At 42.9% G+C, this 24,818-nt stretch overlaps 1 protein-coding gene across 14 annotated transcripts in view; it reads right to left on the reverse strand.

Annotated features, from left to right (window-relative positions):
- Positions 1-2,689: 2,689 nt before the first annotated feature.
- Positions 2,690-24,818, reverse strand: part of LOC129818877 (alpha-adducin-like) — a 50,130-nt gene continuing 28,001 nt past the window's right edge. For 3 of the 14 annotated variants that reach the window (XM_055875167.1, XM_055875168.1, XM_055875169.1), the window contains exons 5-16: positions 24,617-24,697; positions 23,792-23,941; positions 23,320-23,463; positions 20,862-20,960; positions 20,452-20,619; positions 19,825-20,172; positions 17,177-17,272; positions 16,700-16,792; positions 10,604-10,760; positions 9,882-10,262; positions 8,883-8,966; positions 2,690-4,871 (exon numbers count right to left, since the gene is read on the reverse strand). In XM_055875167.1, the coding sequence (XP_055731142.1) occupies positions 4,552-4,871; positions 8,883-8,966; positions 9,882-10,262; positions 10,604-10,760; positions 16,700-16,792; positions 17,177-17,272; positions 19,825-20,172; positions 20,452-20,619; positions 20,862-20,960; positions 23,320-23,463; positions 23,792-23,941; positions 24,617-24,697 (2,121 nt within the window). In that variant the 3' untranslated portion in view covers positions 2,690-4,551. Of the gene's footprint in view, positions 4,872-7,196; positions 7,345-7,548; positions 7,587-8,882; positions 8,967-9,881; positions 10,263-10,603; positions 10,761-16,699; positions 16,793-17,176; positions 17,273-19,824; positions 20,173-20,451; positions 20,620-20,861; positions 20,961-23,319; positions 23,464-23,791; positions 23,942-24,616; positions 24,698-24,818 lie in introns of those variants that run through there. The other 11 variants (XR_008753985.1, XR_008753984.1, XM_055875175.1 and 8 more) reach the window with 11 other exon arrangements.

A 24,818-nucleotide genomic window follows, 5' to 3' on the forward strand; every position in this document is an offset into this window, starting at 1 on the left:
CAGTTGTCTTGAAGTACCATAAATGTGTCAGAGGAAGGCCATTAAAATTGTCAAAGATTCCAACCACCCTAGTCATAGACTGTTCTCTCTGCTACCGCACGGCAAGCGGTACCGGAGCGCCAAGTCTAGGTCCGAGAGGCTCCTAAATAGCTTCTACCCCCAAGCCATAAGACTCCTGAACAGCTAATCAAATGGCTACCCAGACTGCTGCTAATCTCTGTTATATCTATGCATAGTCACTTTAATAACTCTACCTACATGTACATATTACCTCAATTACCTTGACACCGGTGACCCCGCACATTGACTCTGTACCGGTACCCCCTGTGAATAGCCTTGCTATTGTTATTTACTGCTGCTCTTTAATCATTTGTTATTCTTATCTCTTACTTTTTTGGGAGGTATTTTCTTAAAACTGCATTGTTGGTTGTAAGTAAGCATTTCGCTGTTGTATTTGCCACATGTGACAAATACATTTTTATTTTATTTTAATTGAAATTCAGAGAATGCCAGACTTTAATGACAAAGTTTGATGACAAAGTTAACCCATGAAGGACCGCCACGCTACCTTCCTGTTCAAGTGAGCACAGCACAACAAGGCGAGTCCAAAAATGTATTGTATGCTGCTGCATAAATGATGTAATATGCCATTGAGATATATATATACGGTAGCTAAGAAAGTAATATTAAGTGAATGTTGTGTAGTAAGCTGTTAGTAGCCCATGTGCCTCACCCTAATAATTTGGTCCCTTTTCCCCTCATACCTTAGCCTACTGTTCTAACTTGGTGGTGCACATGTAGCCTATAGCCTGTTTTAGAGAAATGTCATCATCGAATATGGTAAGACCTTTCATTGTCTGCTTATATACCATCTATATTTATCCTACGGTTCTGACTTAGTGTACAGGGAGAATACTGTAAGAATGGCCCATGTTCTGAATTCTGTCGCTGTACATTTCAAAAGTGCTGAACAAATAGTTATTGACTACGTCCGTCCTAACTCACTCATTCATGTCTTAATCGAAGTTACAGAGTGCCTCTTAGCCACTCGTTGTCCCCTTATGCCATAGGTTGTACATCTCAATTGTCAGTAGAAACCACATTTGTTTAAGTAAATCAGCCATATCAGCAATGTTTTTTTTAAAGGCAGTAAATGAGGCTGAATGAACTGTTTCGCTGCCAGACAAGGCTCCGCTGATAGCCAGGAGTAGCAGTGATAAGGTGTTGGGACTGCTGTTGGGACTCTGCTTTTGGGACAGCTTTATGTAGGCCCCAACAGTTTATGGGCACCGTTTGTCACCGTTATAGTGCAATTAATGTATTGTTCAGTGTTGTGGCATTGCTGGCATGCAATCAAAAACTTTGTTGTTGTTGAGTTTGCCACACCAAGATGAGCTAAAATCTCCACTGCATATAACTATACTGGACAAAAATATTAACTCGACATGCAACAATTTCAATGATTTTACTGAGTTCCAGTTCATATAAGGAAATCAGTCAATTGAAATAAATTCCTTAAGCCCTAATCTATGGATTTCACAACTGGGAATACAGATATGCATCTGTTGGTCACAGATACCGTAAAAAAAAGATAGGGGCGTGGATCAGAAAACAGGTCAGTAGCCGTTTGTGACCACCATTTGCCTCATGCAGCGCGACATCTCCTTCGCATACAGTCAGGCTGTTGATTGTGGCCTGTGGAATGTTGTCCCATACCTCTTCAATGGCTGTGCGAAGTTGCTGGATATTGGCGGGAACCGGAACACGCTGTCGTATACGTCGATCCACAACATCCCAAACATTCTCAATGGGTGACATGTCTGGTGAGTGTGCAGGCCGTGGAAAAACTGGGACACTTTTAGCTTCCAGGAATTGTGTACAGATCCTTGCGACATGGGGCTGTGCCTTATCATGCTGAAACATGAGGTGATGGCGGCGGATGAATGGTACAACAATGGGCCTCAGGATCGTCACAGTATCTCTGTGCGTTCAAATTGCCATCGACAAAATGCAATTGTGTTCGTTTTCAGTAGCTTATGCCTGCCCATATCATAACGCCACCCCCACCATGGTGCACACTGTTCACAACGTTGACATCAGAAAACCGCTCACCCACACAACGCCATACACGTGGTCTGCAGTTGTGAGGCCGGATGGACGTACTGCCAAATGCTCTAAAACAACATTGGAGGCAGATTATGGTAGGCAAATTAACATTCTATTCTCTGGCAACAGCTGCGGTAGACATTCCTGCAGTCAGCATGCCAATAGCACACTCCCTCCAAACTTGAGACATCTGTGGCATTGTGTCGTGTGACAAAACCGCACATTTTAGTGGCCTTTTGTCCCCAGCACAAGGTGCACCTGTGTAATTATGTCACTGTTTAATCAGCTTCTTGATATGCCACACCTGTCAGTTGATGGATTATCTTGGCAAATGAGAAATGCTCACTAGCAGGTATGTAAACAAAAGTGTACAAAATTCAAGAGAAATAAGCTTTTGTTTGTGCATGTTACATTTCTGGGTTCTTTTTTCAGCTCATGAAACATAGGACCAACACTTAACATCTTTCAGTTATATTTTTGTTCAGTGTAGTACTAATATCAGCGAGTAATACCATAAGTATTGTTCTGCTGATGAAACGTCAACTCAAGATTTACTAGTCTTGGCAAAAATGATCATTTGGAATTGTTTGAAGGAAGGATTTTTATTAACGATTGAACAAAAACAAACAGTACAGTGAAAAAAAGATGGTAGTCTATAAATGGTATAATTACACATTTCTGTAAAATGGGGGAACAGCTTAGCTGCAAGTTTAAAACAATTCTAAGTGACTTCAAATGAAGAAATGACTAAGGAAGTTGCTATTATTGTGTTAACAACAATACTAACAATAAGTAAAAGGGAGTAAAATGGAGTTATTGATATTAAGTAAAAGGGAGTTAGTCATAATGTAGACAACAAACAATACAAGGTCAAAGCTTTAGTTTAATGCCATGCGGTTCTTCAGGGAACAGGCTAATGTCCTCAGCTTGCGTCAATCATGTAATATACCAGATTAATAGTAGCCTGGTCATAGATCTGTTTGTGCCATCTTGCCAACTCCTATGGTCCTTCATGCCATTGGTAAGACAGCACTAACAGAACTGGGACCAGGCTAGGTTTTGATAGTGGTCTGAAACCAAGCTTCACAGGCAAGTGGGATTCATTCATGACATTGGTCGGGCGTCAATGCCCGTCTGCCCGACAACCTTCTTAAAAAAGCCAAGGTGTAAGATCGCTAGCCTTGTCCCAGATGTGTCATTCCGTCCATTCCTATTGCCATTGTTTGGTGTGACAGCACAAATAGATGTGGGACCAGGCTGTACGATCACGCCCACAGATCGATTACGTGAACTCCAGTGTCTTGAGTGCAACTTGAAAGCGAGATGTTTTCTTGAGACAGTTATTTCATTTCAGGAGGGCGGATTCACAGAGTAGTCCATCGCAGTGTGGTCACTGATCACGCATGCGGTGTTTAAAATGGTGCGTTGTGGCTTCAAAAACAACTGTATTCCAACATTCCCTGTATACTTAAAATCAGTAGCCTGAATCCAGACTGAATTGTTCTTTTTTGACTTTCAGTTTGGATCCAGGCTGACCTGCGGTTTCCTCTAAAAGCAACGGTTAAAAAACAGCAGTCCGGGCTGTGGTATATTGATGTGCTTCAGTTCAGTGCTCTCACAGCAAGTGAAAATGGCTAAATGAAGATTTTTTTGAATAACAAAATAAATGGGACTATAGCTATATCATTAACAATATAAAATACATCTGTCCTCGTAGGTCCCGTTTGTTTGTGTCTCTGTGATTGGAGCAGCAGTCCTCCCTCTCACCAGGTGCCACTAAACCCTGGTTGATAGAAGAGGTACGGGAGTGACAGAATGTCAAATTCAGACGCAGAGTTGTTATGCTATTCTTGACACGATTTGAGTTCTCACGGGCCATAGGCCAAGAAAGACCTAACTTGGACCCCCTGTTTTGAGTGAACAGATTTAACGCTAATGTTAGAAATCTGAAATTAGCACCATGCAGTTCATTTGTAGTTATACATTTTGAATCGGTTACCACCTGTTAAATGACAGAGTAAAAGCTTATTTTCATTTTTTTGGGGGGGGGGGGGGGCGGGGGACACTGATACAATCCCAAAACATTGTAGTGGTTAATCGAGTTTCAGTAACTATAAAAAATTAAAATGAAAGAATATGAAAATAAAAATGCACTGCTCACTCCAAGTAGTGGGCCTAAATAGACAGCATGCGTAACAAGCCACACTGAACCAGACTGAGTGCACACAGTCATTCACCAATGAAAGCGACTTATTAAAACTTCGTAAGTGAATTTGACTCTTTTTTTTATAGAAAATTAGCACACACTAGGAGGTGCCCACAAAGTTAAGGCCAGAAAAAACAAATTATAAAAAGCATCAACATCAAATTATGTGGGTTGCGGCTCGCTCAAGGGGAAGCAAAGGGTTACAAAGCGTGAGAGGGGTGTGCAGGCGGAGGTCTCATCTAGGTTTCCTTTGCTTTTTGTTCCTTTTCTTCCATCTTCTTTTTGTTTTTCTTGAAGAAGGAGGGAGTGCGGAACGTCTTCTTCTTGGAAGGTGATTTGCTGGGATATTCGTCACCGTCCTGTTCACAGTCTTGGTTGCCGGCGGCGGAAGCGTCAGCAGGCTCCTCCCCCTCAGTGGTGGCGGGAGGGGCAGGAGTGGGGTCTTTGGCGGGGAGGGTGGGGGCTGGGGTGTCGGAGGGTTGGTTGTCTTGGGACAGGTCAGGGAGGGTCTGTCTCAGTGTAGCCTGGTCACTCTCGTCCTTATAGGTGTGCTCCGGCTCTGTGGGGGAGGGAGGGCGGGAGAGTGAGGAGAAGATCTAATTAGATAGGAGGAAACGGTTCATTTACAGGGCCTGCAAAGCAGCTGTAATACAGATAACCACGTATCAAGGCAGATATGAGATCAGCTTTTAAAATCTGCTATTCAACTATTTACATTAGCCATTTCACATTCCTCTCACTTGGGCTACAGGTTAAATCCACAACAGCGATATATCCAATTTTCTTCGGCCATCATTGTCTTTATTCTGTAGTCCAGCTAGTCGGGAAAACATATCTATATCAACCATGAAAACCGTCTACGTCTGGAGATCAGAATCTTCAGGCATCAATAAGACAACATGCTCCTCAGCTGCGCCATGCCGTATATATATAGAATAACACCATCAGCTCAACTGGCCATCACCACCGCCTAGCTATACATTGAAGACTCGGACCACAAAAGCTTGACATTGAAGACTCAGACAAGAACGCTGACCATTTCACAAAGCAAAGCTCAACAGCTCTATAACTTAATGCTTAAAATAAAATCCAGGGAAGGGTAAGGCCCTTACAGCTTTTATACAGTAGATTTAATAGTTTTTCCCCCAACATCAATCTACACACAATACTCCATAATGACAAAGCAAAAACAGGTTTTTAGAAATGTTTGCAAATGTATTAAAAAAAAAAAAAAAAAACTGAAATATTACATTTACATAAGCATTCAGACCCTTACTCAGTACTTTGTTGAAGCACCTTTGGCAGCGATTACAGCCTCGAGTCTTCTGGGTATAAAGCTACAAGCTTAGCACACCTGTATTTGGGGAGCTTCTCCTATTCTTCTCTGCAGATCCTCTCAATCTCTGTCAGGTTGGATGCAAAGCTATTTTCAGGTCTCTCCAGAGATGTTCGATCGAGTTTAAATACAGGCTCTGGCTGGGCTACTCAAGGACATTCAGAGACTTGTCCCGAAGCCGCTCCTGCGTTGTCTTGGCTGTGTGCTTACGGTCGTTGTCCTGTTGGAAGGTGAACCTTCGCCCCTTTGGCAAACTCCAATCAGGCTGTCATGTGCCTTTTACTGAAGAGTGGCTTTCGTCTGGCCACTCTAATATAAAAGGCCTGATTGGTTGAGTGCTGCAGAGATGGTTGTAATTCTGGAAAGTTCTCCCATCTCCACAGAGGATCTCTGTCAGAGTGACCATTGGGTTCTTGGTCACCTCCCTGACCAAGGCCCTTCTCCCCCGATTGCTCAGTCTGGCCGGGCGGCCAGCTCTAGAAAGAGTCTTGGTGGTTCCAAACTTCTTCCATTTAAAGAATGGACAATCCTGTCTCTGAGCTCTGAGGACAATTCCTTCAACCTCATGGCCTGGTTTTTGCTCTGGCATGCACTGTAAACTGTGGGACATTACAAAGACAGGTGTGTGCCTTTCCAAATCATGTCCAAATCGATTGAATTTACCACAAGTGGACTCCAATCAAGTTGTAGAAACATCTCAAGGATGATCAACAGAAACAGGATGCACCTGAGCTCAATTTTGAGTCTCATAGCAAAGGGTCTGAATACTTATGTAAATAAGTTATCTATTTTATTTGTAATATATTTGCAAAAATGTCTAAACCTGTTTTCGCTTTGTCATTATGTGGTATTGTGTGTAGTTTGATGAGGAAAACGTAACAAAACGTGGAAAAAGTCAAGGAGTCTGAATACTTTCTGAATGCACTATATATATATATATATATATATATCAAATTCATGTGCATATAAACTATACAGTGCAGTGGGATTACGTACAGTTCATCTTCATGCTTGTGTATAAACTGTGCAGTCAATGTAGCACAAGACAACCACTGTCCGCTGTTTGTCTGAGTTCCTCACCATACAGACAATATACTCTTAACACATATTACTAGCAGGTACACACAACAGACTGATTATCCATACAACCCCTGAAGAACCTCTGAATATCGATGAAGGTAAACACAACATGACACAGCAATAAGCGAAACAATTGATATAGGAAGCTGTTCATCATGTTACTGCTAAGCCAACAGAAAACAAGCCTCACACTTCGCAAAGCCAAAAAAGCGTGCATTCTACTACAGCCACACTCCACTAAAATACAAGAGCGCTGTATATACACCAGAGGTTGGTCTCATCTGGAACAAAAACATAACATTCAGTACATTATAATAGCAATATACATTACCTGTTTCATGTATTTTATTCATGGGAATTCTAATGCAGGAACTTATGATTTCATATAGTTTTAAAATAAGATGTTCCCATGTAAGACTCAAAAAGGTTAAGTTCACAAGAGATCAACTCCGGGAAGGAAGAGATTACCTAAAAAGAGATTTGTTGCTGGGTCTATCTCAGATCTCTCCACTGTCGCTGGCTAGGAACATAGACTGTATAGGAAGTGGTGTTAACATCAATCTCATCATTTAAGAGATACTGTCATTTCAGACAGGGAGGACCTCTGAAATAGCACCTGGCAACAAAAGGAAATAAGAGGGAAAGAACAGGAAGTCAAGGACCAAAGTGAGGAGGAATAGACACTCAACCCAATCAGGCCACAGAGACACAGAGAGACAGAACGAGGAAGAGTCGGATGAGTGAATCCATGCAGAGAACGGTGGGGTTAATAGTTTTAACACAAGCCATGGGGGCGGAGGTGAGTTGGAACAATACGTACTTACTATGGCAACAGGTACTCTCTAGCATTTCCATCTCCTGATAGTAACGCAGCCCACAAAGAAGAAGCACAGGTAGAAACAAACGTCTATAGATGCAAGTCAATCACCGCCACCACAGTGTTAAAATTATAAACAGAAAAATCCAATTGATAATTAGGAGAAACACCAGGAGAAATTAAAATAAATAAAAAATTGCAAAAAATCCATTCTCAACAAGACTCCAAAAGATGGAGAATGGAGAAGCGAATGGGTAGTGTAAGATATTTAACGTAACGTAAGACAAATGTTAAACCATCTTTGATTAGATTACACCAGTGATTGGTCTAGTAGGCAATCACATTCTACTTTCCTTCTATACTTTACTTCCTACAGAACACACGCTTGTTATGGTTTATACTGGGAGATGCTGGAAGAAGCACAATATTGGCTTCAGAAAATCAGAGGAAGGATAACTGTGTCCCTGGCAGGCCTCCATAGATCATGATGCATTCAGTCTTTATTACTGTATAATCCATGGCAAGAAGTGTCTGGGAAATAATGTACTTGATGGTTTTACAACCAGTAGGTGTCATTATACTGTATTGGACATTCTCCTACTGACTTTAAAAGATGTAATCCAACAGTAATAAAGACCAAGAGGGAGAATAAAACAAAATACTTTCTTAAATGATCACAATGCACTTCAATCTTAATCTCATGTAAGAAAAATTCCCCCCGCCATAAAAGTTATGGCTATCTTTGACCCATCTGTAGCGCTCTGTTGATCTTGAGGAATCGTAATCTAAGAGGATATTCCTTGGGACGAAAATGTAAACCCTGAATTACACTGAACTTTCCACTTCACGAGGGGTATACTACAAACCAGGGTCCATAATTTAGCCAGCCAACTTTGGTGAACAACCAGAAATAACAATAGATTTTCTGGTTCAGTAAGAAAAGTAAACATAGAGCTGCGTTTTTGTTGCCGAGTTAATGAGACAGACCATGTTCATTTCGAGTGCATCTTTCTAAAAAAAAAAAAGAAATGTTATTTCAGAACATTTGGCCAAGATAGCTGGCTTACTCATTGATCCTACTTTGTAGTATACCCCTATGATCTTACGTTTTTTTTGTTTCCCATATAACCCCAATTAACCCCAATTGACCTCAATTAGTCTCAAACCTCTTGGCCTCTTATTACACATTAAACATCACATTCAAAAGCAACTACAGTTATGTTAAAGACCACATCAAAGAAAAACAGACAGGAACCCTTGAACCCCTTGTTTTTTACCCTTAACCATGGTGCCTCACACCCGGTAGCAGCCCAGGAGAAGCCCCTAGGCCAACTAACCTTCCTCTGCTCTGACAGGGGTGCTGGGGGGCGTGCTGGTCTGACTCTGACCCTTCACCTCTTCCTCAGGCTCCGGTAACGCATCTAGGGAGGAAATCGAATCAAACTTCATTTAAAAAGGGTCCATTTCACAAACGAAAAGACAAAAGGTTGTCAACTGGTCAGATTAGAGCAATGCACCCATTGATTTTGTTTGAGGATTGTCAGTTACAGTGTTCATTCAAAACAACACACATAATCAACCCAGAGAAATTAGTGTAATACATTACTACCCTTACACCACCACATACAGTATATAAAAACAGCACACAGAACATAGGAGAAAAGACCACAGGCATGGATTATTATTATAGGATATTGCACACGACACTGCAGAAGTAAGAAAGCCCAACAATGGCAACAACACCCATGTTAGTCCACCTTCACCCCAGATAAGGAACCTCTTCCATTGGAGACGCTAATCAGATGATTAGTAGGAAACCTTCACAAACCCCAAAAGGAAAACAGGTCCATATTAGGAGGAGGGGCAGGAGGACGAGGAAGAGTGTCTTGCCCAGGACTGATGAAAGGGATCATTCATGTTCATTTGGGGGAAGGCTTCCTCGGGACAGCAACGATCAGCAATTGGATTCCATTGGTTAAACAGAGTTGAGTCAGATCAGATGGTAGGGGGTGAGAGGGTTGCAAAATTCTGGAAACTTGACCCAAATTCCAAGGTTCTACAGAAAACCTGGTGGGATGTTTCCCAGTTCAAGGATTTCCTCCCTGCTGATTCCTGGAATCCTCCAACTGGGATTTATGGAAAACCTGGACATTTTGCAACCTCAAACCATGAGGAAGTGGGCAGAGGACAGACGAGGTTTGAGGACTGGAGGGGGTAAGTAGTGGGTAGGACGGGAACAGGATCAACCCCGGAGAGACAGAAAAGGGACTCCAGGGTCAGAATGCAGAACGGAGAACAGGAGGGCAGGCCAGAATCACTCTGCAGTCAGTCAGTACCTGGAGCCTCAAGGAGGGTGAGGGCAGCCAGTTCTGTGTTGGCGGTCCTGAGGGCCTTCAGCACGGCACAGTGAAAATCCTTGTGAGGAGATTCTGGGCGGGAATCTCCCCCATAGCCCTTGGGCCCCGACCCTGTGGACATCCCAGGGCTCTCCTGACCATCCTCCGACTGTGTCAGGGTGTCTCGACTGGGGAAAGAGGTGGTGGTGGTAGGGGTGGCCGTGGAGGGGGTCTCTGAGACCTCCAGTCCCTTCTCTGGGACACAGAGGGGCTTTGGCTTCAGTGCAGGCTTCTGTGGGGAGGTAGAGGGGGACAGGCCTCCCTCCCCAGGCCCAGGTGAAGGAAGCTGTGTGCTGGCTGTGAAGGAGCCTTCACCCTGTACTGGATGAATGATGCAAAACAACAATTTGGATCTCTGTGATGGGTCGTGGGCTCCAGGAGCTTTGAAGAACTACCTCATACCCCACATATTGTGATTCTGTATCTTTCTGCCGTTGTCATTTCTTTCTTAAAACTGTATACTGCAAACCAATTTCCCGTCTGGAACTGCTGCTACTCCTACTACTGCTGCTGCTACTACTACTACTACTACTACTACTACTGCTGCTACTACTAGAAGTTAATGGAGAAAAGAGGGTTTAATGGTGAATAAACAGTGCAGTTTGTTCTTCACCGAGTTGCTTAAACGTGACCCAAGAGGTGATCTAGGAGACAGGTCTTACCATCGGGTCCTTTCTGTTTGAGTTCCACCTCCTTGCGGTATTCCTCCAGCTCCTGGTCGAACTGCTTGTTGAAGGGGTTGGGGCCTTTCTGGTTGATGATGACTCTGGGCTGGTACTCCTTCTCTATGATGGCCTTAGACGCCGTCACCAGCTCTCCCTAGTGGTTCAGACAGGAAGGGACACATTGTTGCTGAAAAACAGGGCTGTTGTGCGTCACAAAATTAATATTGTCAGACAATTTTTTTAAATCAATGCCAACACTGAGAATTTCTAAGTATGTTAATACTAGTATTTGGCAGGTCAAACCTGTTTAGGTGATTTCTGGTATATCATCAAAATAGATCAATTGCACCACGTTTTTGGACTTTTTGTACCTGGTTAAGTACAATACCATTGGTAATTAATGTTGAAAGTTCAAATATATATTCCTAAAACTGAAGTTGAAAATGATGCGGTCGCTGCTTCCCCCTTTTTTGTGTGGCCCCTATCTTGACAGCGGACAGAAAAATATACGTTTTAAAGTACATTTTTTGCAGCTCTATGCATTCGGCCATGGGGAAGAGACCATTTTTCAATTTTATAACAAATGTCATTCAATTCTACTTATTTTGCCATGGGGCAGATACATTTTTGCAGTTTTAAAGCTAATTTCCTGCAATTCTACACATTTTGCCATGACTTATGCCATGTTAATGATCTGAGTGAGAGTAACAAAATCAAATGGGGGAACCCTGGATGTCAGGGCCCCTGGGCACGTGCCCAACACGTTTAGGTAACTGGCGAGACAAATTCACCAAATCAAAAAATTGTTAGCTGACGCTGCTAACTGAGTGACTATCAATGACTGACAAAACAAGAGAAAAACTACCGATGCACAACCAAATCTCGAACTTGCACCTTGTGTATTCTAATTTTTTAAACGTTTTAAAATTGGTTTCACCTTAATTTAACCAGGTAGGCTAGTTGAGGACAAGTTCTCATTTACAACTGCAACCTGGCCAGTCTAGCCAGACACCTAGGTATTTGTAGTTGTCCACATATTCTAAGTCAGAACCATCCAGAGTAGTGATGCTGGTTGGGCGGGAGGGCGCGGGAAGCGAACGGTTGAAAAGCATGCATTTGGTTTTACTAGCGTTTAAGAGCAGTTGGAGGCTATGGAAGGAGGGTTGTATGGCATTGACGCTCTTTTGGAGATTAGTTAACACACTGTCTAAAGAAGCGCCAGATGTATACAGAATGGTGTCGTCTGCGTAGAGGTGGATCAGGGAATTACCCGCAGCAAGAGGGACATCATTGATATATACAGAGAAAAGAGTCGGCCCAAGAATTGAACCCTGTGGTACCCCAATAGACTGCCAGAGGTCCGGACAACAGGCCCTCCGATTTGACACACTGAACTCTATTTGAGAAGTAGTTGGTGAACCAGGCGAGGCAGTCATTTGAGATGTTGAGTCTGCCGATAAGAATGCGGTGATTGACAGAGTCGAAAGCCTTGGCCAGGTCGATGAAGACGGCTGCACAGTACTGTCTTTTATCAATGGCGGTTATGATATCGTTTCGTACCTTGAGCGTGGCTGAGGTGCACCCGTGACCAGCTCGGAAACCGGATTGCACAGCGGAGAAGGTACGGTGGGATTCACAAATGGTCAGTGATCTGTTTATTAACTTGGCTTTCGAAGACTTTAGGATATAGGTCTATAACAGTTTGGGTCTAGAGTGTCCCCCCCATTTGAAGAGGGGGATGACCGCGGCAGCTTTCCAATATTTAAGGATCTCGGACGATACAAAAGAGAGGTCGAACAGACTGGTAATAGGGGTTGCAACAATGGCAGCGTATAATTTTCGAAAGAATAGTATTCAGATACTTGTCTACGAGCACCATATAAACTGCACACGCACCAAAAACGCTGTTTTGACAAATGCCAATAAAATCACTAATATCAATTAGGGGGGGGGGGGGGGGGGGGTATCAGGTTGTATGCGCTGTTGAAACTAACACAACGACAAAAAAACGCATGGGAACTGGGGATATTTTTTTACATCACTGATTAGAGAACAACCTGCAGTAAACAGTTGCTACATTTCGGAGTGATGCATTTTTATTTGGGAGTCGACAAAACGGAAAGAGAAACACAACACTTATTTGTCAATCTCTCATATCGATATCAAGTTGAAATCAATTGCGCGAGAGGGGGAGATGAACGTCCTGTTCAAACTAACAGCTCAAAAATCACACGGAATCTGAGAATAATGTATACATCACTGGTTAGAGGACAATTTGTATTTTTAAGTGTTGCATTTTGATTTTGGAATTTCGGTTGTTGATTTCGGGAGGCTGGGATCACGGAAAGGGGAACAGACCACTTTTTCTGTTAGTTAACGTAAATGAATCACGACGCGGCATATGATATCGACAATGGTTAGCTGCTATTTAAGTGATAGTTTGACTGTCAAATCCATGTATTGATGTGTGGCTAGCGACTTTTATGAAAACCTCAACTTTGTGTTGCAAGTCCTGCTCAACCCAGCCCATGACAAAATCAACAGTACAAAACCAATGATATTGATCTATTTTAAGCAATACATTTCGTCATTGTGATGACTATAAACTTTTATATAAACATCACCAATCTGAGGTAAAAAGGATGTGTAATTCCACTACATTTTATGGGGTGAAAATGCAAGCTTGTGTAAGGTAGTAACAAACTGTCCACATTAGGAAAATTAGCGCAATATACAATCATTTAAAAAAGGTGCAATATGCAGAAATTGGGCCGCCATTTCCTGGTTACTGAAATCTTAATAGTTAGCCTAATATCAGTTTGACAAAACAAGCAAGTTTTGAGTGTGTGGAGAATCATTTTACCATCTAAACTGCTGTGAAATATATTTTCCATAACCCAAAATGTTTTATTTTCAGCTGGTATACAAAACCGAAAGTAAGATGCAAAAACGAAACTTAACGGGATGCATAGAAATAACGCACATAGAACAAACTGCTTTTTAAGCTTGCTTTCAATAAGAATGACAGATCTATAACTCTCATTTCTATGTGAATTTGATTAGATTGCCCAAAAAGTTCCATATTGGCGCTTTAATATGGCAAAATAATTCAACATGTACATTTAAGAGGATATACAGTTGAAGTCGTAAGTTTACGTACACTTAGGTTGGAGTCATTAAAACTAGTTTTTCAACCACTCCACAAACTTCTTGTTAACAAACTATAGTTTTGGCAAGTCGGTAAGGACATCTACTTTGTGCATGATACAAGACATTTTTCCAAGAGATTATTTCACTTATAATTCACTGTATCACAATTCCAGTGGGTCAAAAGTTTACATACACTAAGTTGACGGTGCCTTTAAACAGCTTGGAAAATTCCAGAAAATTATGTCATGGCTTTAGAAGCTTCTGATAGGCTAATTGACATCATTTGAGTCAATTGGAGGTGTACCTGTGGGTGTACTTCAAGGCAACCTTCAAACGCAGTGCCCCTTTGCTTGACATCATGGGAAAATCTAAAGAAATCAGCCAACACCTCATTCAAAAATTGTAGACCTCCACAAGTCTGGTTCATTCCTGGGAGCAATTTCCAAATGCCTGAAGGTACCACGTTCATCTGTACAAACAATAGTACGCAAGTATAAACACCATGGGACCACGCAGCCGTCCTACCGCTCAGGAAGGAGACGCGTTCTGTCTCTTAGAGATGAACGTACTTTGGTGCGACAAGTGCAAATCAATCCCAGAACAACAGCTAAAGACCTTGTGAAGATACTGGAGGAAACAGGTACAAAAGTATTTATATCCATAGTAAAACGAGTCCTATATAAACATAACCTGAAAGGCTGCTCAGCAAGGAAGAAGCCACTGCTCCAAAACCGCCATAAAAAAAAAACAGACTACGGTTTGCAACTGCACATGGGGACAAAGATCATACTTTTTGGAGAAATGTCATCTGGTCTGATGAAACAAAAATAGAACTGTTTGGCCATAATGAGCATGGGGGTGGCAGCATCATGTTTTTGGGGTGCTTTGCTGCAGGAAGGACTGGTGCACTTCACAAAATAGATGGCTTCATGAGGATTGAAAATGATGTGGATATATTGAAGCAACATCTCAAGGCATCAGTCCGGAAGTTAAAGCTTGGTCGCAAATGGGTCTTCCAAATGGACAATGACCCCAAGCGTACTTCCAAAATGGCTTAAGGACAACAAAGTCAAGGTATTGGAGTGGCCATCACAAAGCCCCGACCTCAATCCTTTAGAAAATTTGTGGGCAGAACTGAAAAAGCGTAACCCAAGTTAAACAATTTAAAGGCAATGCTACCAAATACTAATTGAGTGTATGTAAACTTCTGACCCACTGGGAATGTGATGAAAAAAATACAAGCTGAAATAAATCATTCTCTCTACTATTATTCTGACATTTCACATTCTTAAAATAAAGTGGTGATCCTAACTGACCTAAGACAGGTCATTTTTACTAGGATTAAATGTCAGGAATTGTGAAAAACTGAGTTTAAATGTATTTGGCTAAGGTGTTGGTAAACCTCTGTCTTCAACTGTACATACATTGCCCACTCAAAAACTATTGCAACCATGACATTCTCTCACTGATTTAACCATATAGAGAGTTAAAAAAAATGCTCTTAAAAACAATTTAACGGGGCGTCTGAACGCTTGACGTTACTACTAGTATGGAGCATTTCAAAGCAGTCTGGACAATAGGGCCTATTCAAGGTGTTTTAAAATGTTTGTACCTCGCCTTGGAGTCCTATGTATGGGGCGATGCACAGGGCCGCATTCAACAGGGCACAACATTGTGGAACATTGAGATAAAAAAATATATAAAATGTTGAATAAATTGGCCTTTTCTGACATGTGACTTGAAGGAATCACATCAACTCTATTTCTAGCTGCAATGTTCCACAACGGATGCCTACTGAACATGCCCCAGATATCACACAGAAGAACAGAAGAGAGAGGTGAGAGGTAATGTGAGGTCAGGAAGTACCTTTCTAAAAGACTTAGCAGGACTATTGGCCTCTGACAGATCGAGGCTGGCAATAGTGTCCGTACAGTCAGACAGAGGGGCGTCCTGCAATAGTAAACTGAGTGAGGGGGGGGGGGGGCAGTACCCAGTCCGAGAACACACACATTTGTTACAGTACGCATAGTCACACACACGCAGCGTTTGTTTCAGGGAGGCGAATTGGGCAGTCTCAAGCGTGATCATGGTTAAAACAAATGGCTCTGGATCATGCATTGTAACACACCACAGGAGTGTGTGCAAGTCAAACCACGGAGACACAAACCCAATGCACTGCATAAGGCCTCTAGATTTAACGCTATCAAATCACGCACAACCAAAACGTTACAGCTAACAGTGATGAAAAGGTTCAGAGAAAACCAACAGCTCGTTCTCAATTCAGTCCTTCTAAAGACCTTCAATAGTAAAACCTGATCACATAATGCACATGATATTGGTCAGCAGACAGACACTTCCAACAATGGCCTCGGCAGTCCTCCCAAAAATCATTCAAATGAAACTAGCAAAACCTCAATGACAAATTATGAATGGGATCCGCCAGAGGTCAAAGGAAGGCAAACCAACAACATGCAAACTCAACTCTGAAGTCATATGAAAGCAATCCGACAGACCTGAAGGCCACCAGTGCTGAAGGCTAACAGCATGTTGGGGTTAGTCATCAAAAGGAGGAAAATCTAAAATCAACCAAAGGAGATGGACACAACCCGGCCTGTGACGCAGCATGAGGTTTACTGAACGTCTGTGGTCAAAGAATAACAAAGTTAACTTAAATGTCAGCGGGGAGGTGATCAAGTCAGACCTGGGTTCAAATCCTGGAAATTGGAAATCATTCAAATACTTTTTAGCCTTTGCTTTGAGCGCAGGGTTTGCAGTTCTGCAACTATTCTATTTGTTCCATTGCGCCAGGCAAGCTCAATCAAACCAAGCTTAAGAATTTGAAATGTGGTCTGACTCAGGGGTAAGCATTTAGGGCAGCACACATTTCTATTTTTGAAGGGTTTATCTGGCTGTGAGGTGGGGCAGGGCACAGGAGGGACTCACCTGGACAAAGGAGCGGTCCACCATGCTTCCAGCACACAGCACCTGGGACTCAGGCCCTGCCGTCTTGATGTCCTTCAGGTTCTGCTCTCGGATCTAGAGGGTGGTAGCAGACAGAAAGAGAGGGGTTGTCGGAACTAGAAGCACAAGCATTTCGCTACACTCGCATTAACATCTGCTAACCATGTGTATGTGACAAATAAAATTTGATTTGGGTTGGATACGGAGCCACAGACATGCATTGAATAACACAAAGAGAAATCCCGATTCTCTACCATTCTTACGAAGTGTGCACTACCACTCATGGATTCAATCTTTTTTTGGAAAAATCGCTCCAGCCAACACTTACACAAACCTAATGCTTTAAATCCATGATGAACAGTGTATGAGTGCACACTGCAGGATTAGGGCAGAGAGTTGGGACCCAAATCAACCCATGTTGAAATAATCGACAGAGTCCATGTTAAAATGATATCCTACCTTGTTCCTCATCTCCAGCACCTCCTTGGGGTTTGTGTTGAGCGGGACAAACTGATTGGCCACTGCAGCCTGTCGCATCCCTTCCTCATTCGTCCACTGTAATCACCATAGCAACAATTCAAATAAACTGCCTAAAATGATGCTGCCAAAATAACATGAAAAAACAGTTGCAAAAATATTTAAATATACAGACTACCCAGGCTTTTTCAGGACAATAATAATAGGTCATGCTTTTCAAACTGGGAAAAAAATTGAGTAGGTATGACTAACGGAATTATAAAAAAATTACAAATACACCTGGAAGCAGTAAACCAATGATGATACATCTTTTGGCAGGATGGCTCTGTATTTCATAGTTCTAGAAAGTACACACTGAACAGTCCTTTTCAGTATTAAGTTACTGGTATTTTTATGTAATTATCTAACCCCCTAAAAGGCATCTGTTATTGAATGTTTCCTCAAAAGATGCACGATCATCATCATTGATACTCTGGCTGTTACTCGTAGACTTCAAAAACTAAAAAACACAAAAAAAGAGCAACTGAAGACATCACAAGAAGATGAGAGACCGTGGAAGGGGAGGGGGTGAGGACGTGGAAAAGGTGAGGCGATGATGGCGCTGGCTTACAGTACAGTAGAAGCTGTGTACTGTATGTCGACCAGCGAGCTAGCAGCAATGGGTTGAGGCGTGAGAGAGTGGGCATCACCAAGTCATTTCCCAGGCTAACATACAGCACAGTAACAGAACAACATGGATAAAGAGAAAAACACACCGACAGACGAGACACTCGTCCACCGAGTCACTGACTGACAGAATAACTAATTGGAAAAAAACGCCAACTTAGTGTTACCCCCAATAATTGAATTTTATACAAGTTAAATGGTCCTTAGTTTACATTTAGTTAAAAGGGGCTGCCATTTTGATCTACTACTGAACAACTTTCTTATACGACAGCTGTAGAAAAAAAACCTCTGGAGCTGCCATGAAGGTAATGAACTGGACTGTTCTGGGAGTTCTTGACAGAGGTGTTTAAACAGAAACGATGGGAAAGCTCAGGCCAGGATGGAAAGAAAAAGATTGAGCTTTTGAATTGATTTTTTATAGATGCGATTAAAACGAGCAGCCGCTGAATCTACAGTACTTTTAGCCTTCATGCAAATGTTTATATTTTCCCACCTTTTTTTGATGCACTTACTGGAAAGCATGTTACTATGTATTTTGCCTTGGAGTAGCATAAGCTATGGGTTCTTTTCTGTTTAAGAGATGTTTCAGCTGGGCTGTTAAAGCTGTTCGGTGACAAACCAAAAACTAGATGAGGAAGAGGCAAAGGGCATCTGGGATGTAGCTAGGAAACATGGGATGGACATGTAAACATGATATACTCACTGATTATGTACCGAGTCTCAACACAACACTTTCTCCTACTTCCCAGAGGAGGTAATTGTTTCAAAAGTCAAAACGGGTTAAATGTCGTTTAAAAATAAAAATGTTACTAAACATATTCGCTCATGCAGGGGAACACAAATTAAATGTCATATTATCAGCCCTGGAGATTTGGGAGGTGGTTCGGGATTCAAGAATAGAGGGGGCCGAGTCACAAAAAAGCAGGCTACGACTCATAAGATTCTGATTCCAATTCGATACCAAAAGCAGGGCGGCCTTGCGCCTTATTCACTCTGTCTGTGGCCTTAACTGTGATGTAATTGGCTGTCTGGCTGAAGGACCAGCTACAAGAGATAGAGGTTAACTTCCTCAGTTTCAAAGGTCAAACAATGCTCAAAATAAAAAAGGAATGCTAGCTTTGAAGTGCGTCTACAAAAGGGGGACACTATCTCTAATTTAGTGTATGGTTCTATTAGATTAGCTAGTAATTAGTAATACATTGTCATACTCTCATATCAACTGTGGTACAAAAAAACGTGTGCAACTCCTTAGAAAGGTATGAGGTCTGCTTTAGTAAAATGCATCCTAGAGGTTTTGCTTGAGTTGAATACGGCACTAACTTCCCTGGGCGTACAGTTATAAAAGCTACCAATCAGACACACAACACCAGACAGAAAGGAACGAGAACACATCTGTAAAGCAACAGTAGTGGTTGGTGAGCAACATCATCGAGCCACGCCCACTCTGGGCTCATGCGACGCCCCTGTCGCTCCTCCTCCCGGAGAGCGCCTACAATGCATCTGACTACTCATGCAACACCGCATGCGCTGGGCTGCTGGGGTGGCACCCTAAAGCCTGAGGGAACAAAGGAAGGAAAGGGGAGGAGTGGGACTAAGATGAGGAATAGAGGGAGGGACCAACTGCTTAACAGAGTGGTTCGTAGGGATTTAGGAACAAAGAAGTGCATTTAAGGGAATGAAAAGGGGGTACCAGGATATATAAAATATCTTAAGCAGTTATTAAAGTCTGGTCTTTGGACTGGCCAGAGAGAGGAAAACAGAGCAAAACTACCACAATGGGAATTAATACTGGTCAGAGAGGGTGGTTAGATACATCCAAACACTGGAGCTGTATAGAGAAGTAGCTATATCACAGGGTCTAAATAGATCACAGGATCCATTTCACCCCAACCTTAGAGTGCCAACCAGCTGCCCTGTCATCAACTAGCTGAACTGTAACTATGAACAATAAGGTAGGCACAGACCAAGCAGTTGGTAATACAGCTTGGCACGCAGACACCGGACGAGAGAGACCGCAGCAAGGGTTTGACGTGATCGTGTGTAATGTTCGTCCACACCTTAGTCTTCGACTTGGGGCTGCCACCGTCGGGCCCTTCCTCGTAGGCCTCTTCCGGCCGGCCCGAGTTGAGCCAGCGGGTCTTGTCACGCTGCTGCCTCTGAACGCTGTGCTTGAGAGGGGAGCGAGCGCCCGAGTCACTGTCCTCGGCATAGGAAGAGCCCGTGGCTGAGGGAGCGATCTCTACACCACTGCCAAACTTTTTAGCTTTGTCTCGCAGGGCAGGGCACCTGTAAGGGTAGCCTGTCCTGTAACCCTAGAGAAAGAGAGAGACATAGTCAGTTAGAGTTTTTTTTATGTTGTTATATTGTTGATAGTAATCTACAGTATTAATAATTATATTTCACATGAAAACCTGTCAACTGTAAGAAAATGTTACCCTGGTAGTCTCATATCTGTTTGTACTGTCTTACCAACTCCTACGGTCAATCAACATTTGGCAATGACCATAGGAGTTGGCAAGACAACAAACAGATCTGGGACCAGTCTAGGGAAAAGGTATCATTACTCTCAAGACTAATAGATGAATTCCTACCAGGTTATCCAGCATCCTCATGTAAGCCTCAAACTCCTGCTCCCCGACCAGCCACTTTGGGTGTGTGGAGCCCTCGACATGCTCAGAGCACCGTGGCCGGGATTTGTACTTAGCAGGGTCCAGCATCACCAGGTTACCAGGTCCTCCAGCACTGGCTAGGGTGCGCACCTGGACACACACAAAGTAATTCAGTCACATGCAGAAGGAAGTATTGTGTTGGGTATATGTTGTGCTTTGATTTCAAATGCTCAGAGAGTTGGCATGTTGCCTGAGAGTAACAGTATAACCTCCTCTTAATAATAATACAATATGATGTATCTTTGATCAAGACCAGCCGCAGAGACGAGGCTCTGGAGCAGATTCTCACAGAAATCGAGTTCGGTCGGAAAACTGTCAGGAAAGTGTCCTACCTGGATCTCACATGCAGTGACCAGGTTGTGGATATAGTAGAAGGCTTCCTCCACAGTCTCCCCAACAGACACCAGACCATGGTTTCTCAGGATCAGAACCTAGGAGGACATATAACATCCAAACAACTCAGTGTACCCACACACTCTGTCCCCTCTGACACAGACACGCCGGGCCAGTTTCCCCTCAGACAGATTAAGCCATGTTGTGACTGCCCTGAATCGTCTCAGTGCTTCTCCTGCCGATGGGGTTGCTTCCGCTTTAATTCCCTATTAAATATAGCCAGCATCAGCTGTGCAAAAGTGGGTTGTGATATTGGGCGAGAGAGGAAGTGTTCAACACTCAGCTTGGAAACTCGTTCACACCCAGTTTGTTTTGTTGTATTTAAAAGTTTGTAGCCGTGTCGCAAGATCAACCAGTATCGGATCTACTTATGTCCATTGTTGGACTACCGATCTACGTTGGTCGCAGCTGTTCTCCTTGGCCTTTGTGGCGGATTAATCAGAATTAGTTGGGTAACATAGATACATAAGATGTTTTATTTATATAATATGCTTATGTGAGATACTTGTCATTAGAATGAATCCTTTTGGACTATAGTGTTGGCAGTTCCACTTTTTTCTAAGCTGGGGCTCAGTCATTTGGGGCCCAGAGAGGGGAGAGGTCAGGCTTGTCTTTTACATGTCTCTGGTGCTATGCAGAATATCAGAAAGGGAAGAGGACAGGATGGAACATTGTCTTCATATGTGAATGTATCCGTTAAACCATGTGAAGGGATGGCGTGATTAAGGGAGAACCAATTACTTGGCTCCACAATGTCTGTGCGCAAGTCACTCCCCTCAGTGAGCTTGTCCAGGAGTGAAGTCAAGAGGGGGTTTACTTGAGATGGGTGTATATAGAGTTGACAATTGAGTTATGCCTTGGATGAGGTAATGTTTATGCACTATGAAGTACCAGGAATGAGATTAGAACCTCGTCTTCGAGACAAAATGTAACGATAATTTATAGCGAATGCTATCTGGCTATGGGATACTCCTCTCTCAAGTAAAAGTCTTTCTTTGTGAACTGTTCCTAAGATCTGTGGTTCGTCATGTAAGTTGAGAGGGGTGTATCTTGGCTATAAAATACCTTGGTATTCTTCTGTAGGCACTCTCAGAATTCATTATAGACACTGAATTGATCTGAGAGTCAAAGGGCTATTGTAAAGCTCATATCATTAAAGATAAATTAAGTATAACTGACTGGTGTGTGGTTTGTACTATCCTCATTTGGATAATACTGGAAATTGCCGACACCTTTCTCTGCTGGAGATCTGTTGGCGGATTGGATTGTCTGACTGACCACCACTTCTTTGCATTTGTTTTGGGGTGATCTATACCGTGTTGGTTTATGTATTCAGTTGAAGACTACTGAGATTTGATACTCTTTATTATGTGTGAAACCGGAGTTTATTGCTATCTGATTGTATGGAGATGGGTTTTATGCATTATTTTATGGAAAGACAATTGCGTGACTGAGGTCACTTGGGTTCACTGCACTCCTTTACCCAGGCTGGACTTTTGTTTTTATGCCCGAGGTACGGGACATTTACCAGTGAACCAAGGTTATTGTTTTGTGACTTAAATTTTTATTTATTTTTTATTTTATTTTACCGTTATTTTACCAGGTAAGTTGACTGAGAACACGTTCTCATTTGCAGCAACGACCTGGGGAATAGTTACAGGGGAGATGAGGGGGATGAATGAGCCAATTGTAAACTGGGGATTATTAGGTGACCATGATGGTTTGAGGGCCAGATTGGGAATTTAGCCAGGACACCGGGGTTAACACCCCTACTCTTACGATAAGTGCCATGGGATCTTTAATGACCTCAGAGAGTCAGGACACCCGTTTAACGTCCCATCCGAAAGACGGCACCCTACACAGGGCAGTGTCCCCAATCACTGCCCTGGGGCATTGGGATATTTTTAGACCAGAGGAAAGAGTGCCTCCTACTGGCCCTCCAACACCACTTCCAGCAGCATCTGGTCTCCCATCCAGGGACTGACCAGGACCAACCCTGCTTAGCTTCAGAAGCAAGCCAGTAGTGGTATGCAGGGTGGTATGCTGCTATTGACTGTGATCATTTATTTTGGTAATACAACCAACGCAAAGGAACACAGTTGTTTTGAAGTTATTTCCAACGTCTAAGGGTTTATGAACAGTATATTTCCATACTGACTTTTACATGAGTCCTTTGTATTGGTGTAGACTTGACGGACCGGACGGGACTTATTCCCTCAAAAACAAAACGGAGAAATCAATATTTTCTCTGGTAGGCACAACCTACCTGGCATCCCTAACAAACAACCTCAAGTCAAAACCGTTACAATGTGCGCACGCACACTTGCCACCAATCCCAATTTATTCCCTAACCCCCCCTAGCCTGGCCCCCAGCCTTTTGAACCCTTCTTCTGGTACCTTGCTGGTTGGCCCCAGGTTCTTCTGTATGAGGACGTTCTCCTCTTTGTCTATGAGGATGCCGTGGTAGTCATGGTAGGCCACCTCCCCCAGGTTCAGGGCCTCTGGAGAGATGGGTAACAGGCCACACTTCATGGCCGACACCTGAAACACAACACACAGACAGACTGTAATTATCTACCACTACAGATATGGGGTGCTGTAAAACTACACCACAGCAGCTGACTTGGTAGCAGCAGTATTTCACGATTTTTCTAATTTGTTCTGGCTCGCTTGATGCACCGGGTGGACAGAATTTTCACCAATGGAATGATGAGCTAAAATGGATGTACCCAATACTAATAAAGTTTACAAGAGCATAAAAATGATAAAGTTCCATAGATCTGTAGCAATCGGGCAGAGACAGGAAGTTAGGAACTGGTCAGGTGTGTGTGTGTGTGTGTGTGTGTGTGAGGGGGGGCTTATTTCTTACTGCAACTCCTGCCGGTGTGTGGACGTGCACAATGCACTTGACGTCTGGCCGGGCCGCGTAGATGGCTGAGTGGAGAGTGAAGCCAGCCTGGTTGACACCTAGATTGGTGCTTCCCCGGTCCACAATCTCCCCTTGTATATTAATCTTCACCTAGGATGGGACAAAGAATTAAATAGATCCAGGATACATTATGACATAGCTCTATGGGATAGGACCAGACAGGCAGCGGGTGAGTCAATGCCTTATGACTGAAAGCCTAGACAAATAAACAATCTAAAAGTTAACTAAAAAAAAAGGTGATACATCTGGGATCATTCAGTTAAATAGTGAGTCGATGCCCTGTGACTTATCCTACGATGCTAGCCTGAGTCCCAGATCTATTTGTTCGGTCTTGCAAACTCTAGCCAAACCTGATATAGGAATTGGCAAGACAGCACAAACGGTACTCCGGCTACAGTGACACTGCCCGTCAGTGAAATTAACCATGTAAAAAGGTGAAACAGGCAGAGGGAAAAGGGTTGACGGCAGCTTCGGCCTTGAAGGATCTATGAGTCGTTATCTAACAAGACAAGTGTAACACCTCCAGATTACAGTATACACTAGACAGATGGAACAACCTTAATGCCTCTAGTACAATAAACGCAATGCATTCAGAATCCCAAAGCCAGATATTATATTAAAATATCCAGGTAAAATGACAATCACTTATTTAGAATGCATTTAGCACAACATAAGATGTACATTTTTTAATTAGTTCACAGCGTTATCGTGCATTATGCAGGCAGCTCTGTTAAGAGTGAGAGACACTGGGGGGAAGAAACTTACCAGACTGGAGGCGGAGACTTCACTGTACAGAAGCCCAAAAGGGACAACAATGAACCTCTCCTGATCTGAATTCACCCTGACCTGGAAGAGTACAGACGGTGGTCTTAACAAGTTACTCAGTACCAAACAAACAAGCCTAAGGAATTACCCCAAATGGCTCACATGCATACAGTTGAAGTCGGAATTTACGTACACGTAGGTT

This window comes from Salvelinus fontinalis, chromosome 21, assembly GCF_029448725.1.
Source record: "Salvelinus fontinalis isolate EN_2023a chromosome 21, ASM2944872v1, whole genome shotgun sequence".
NCBI classification, from domain to species: Eukaryota; Metazoa; Chordata; class Actinopteri; order Salmoniformes; family Salmonidae; genus Salvelinus; species Salvelinus fontinalis.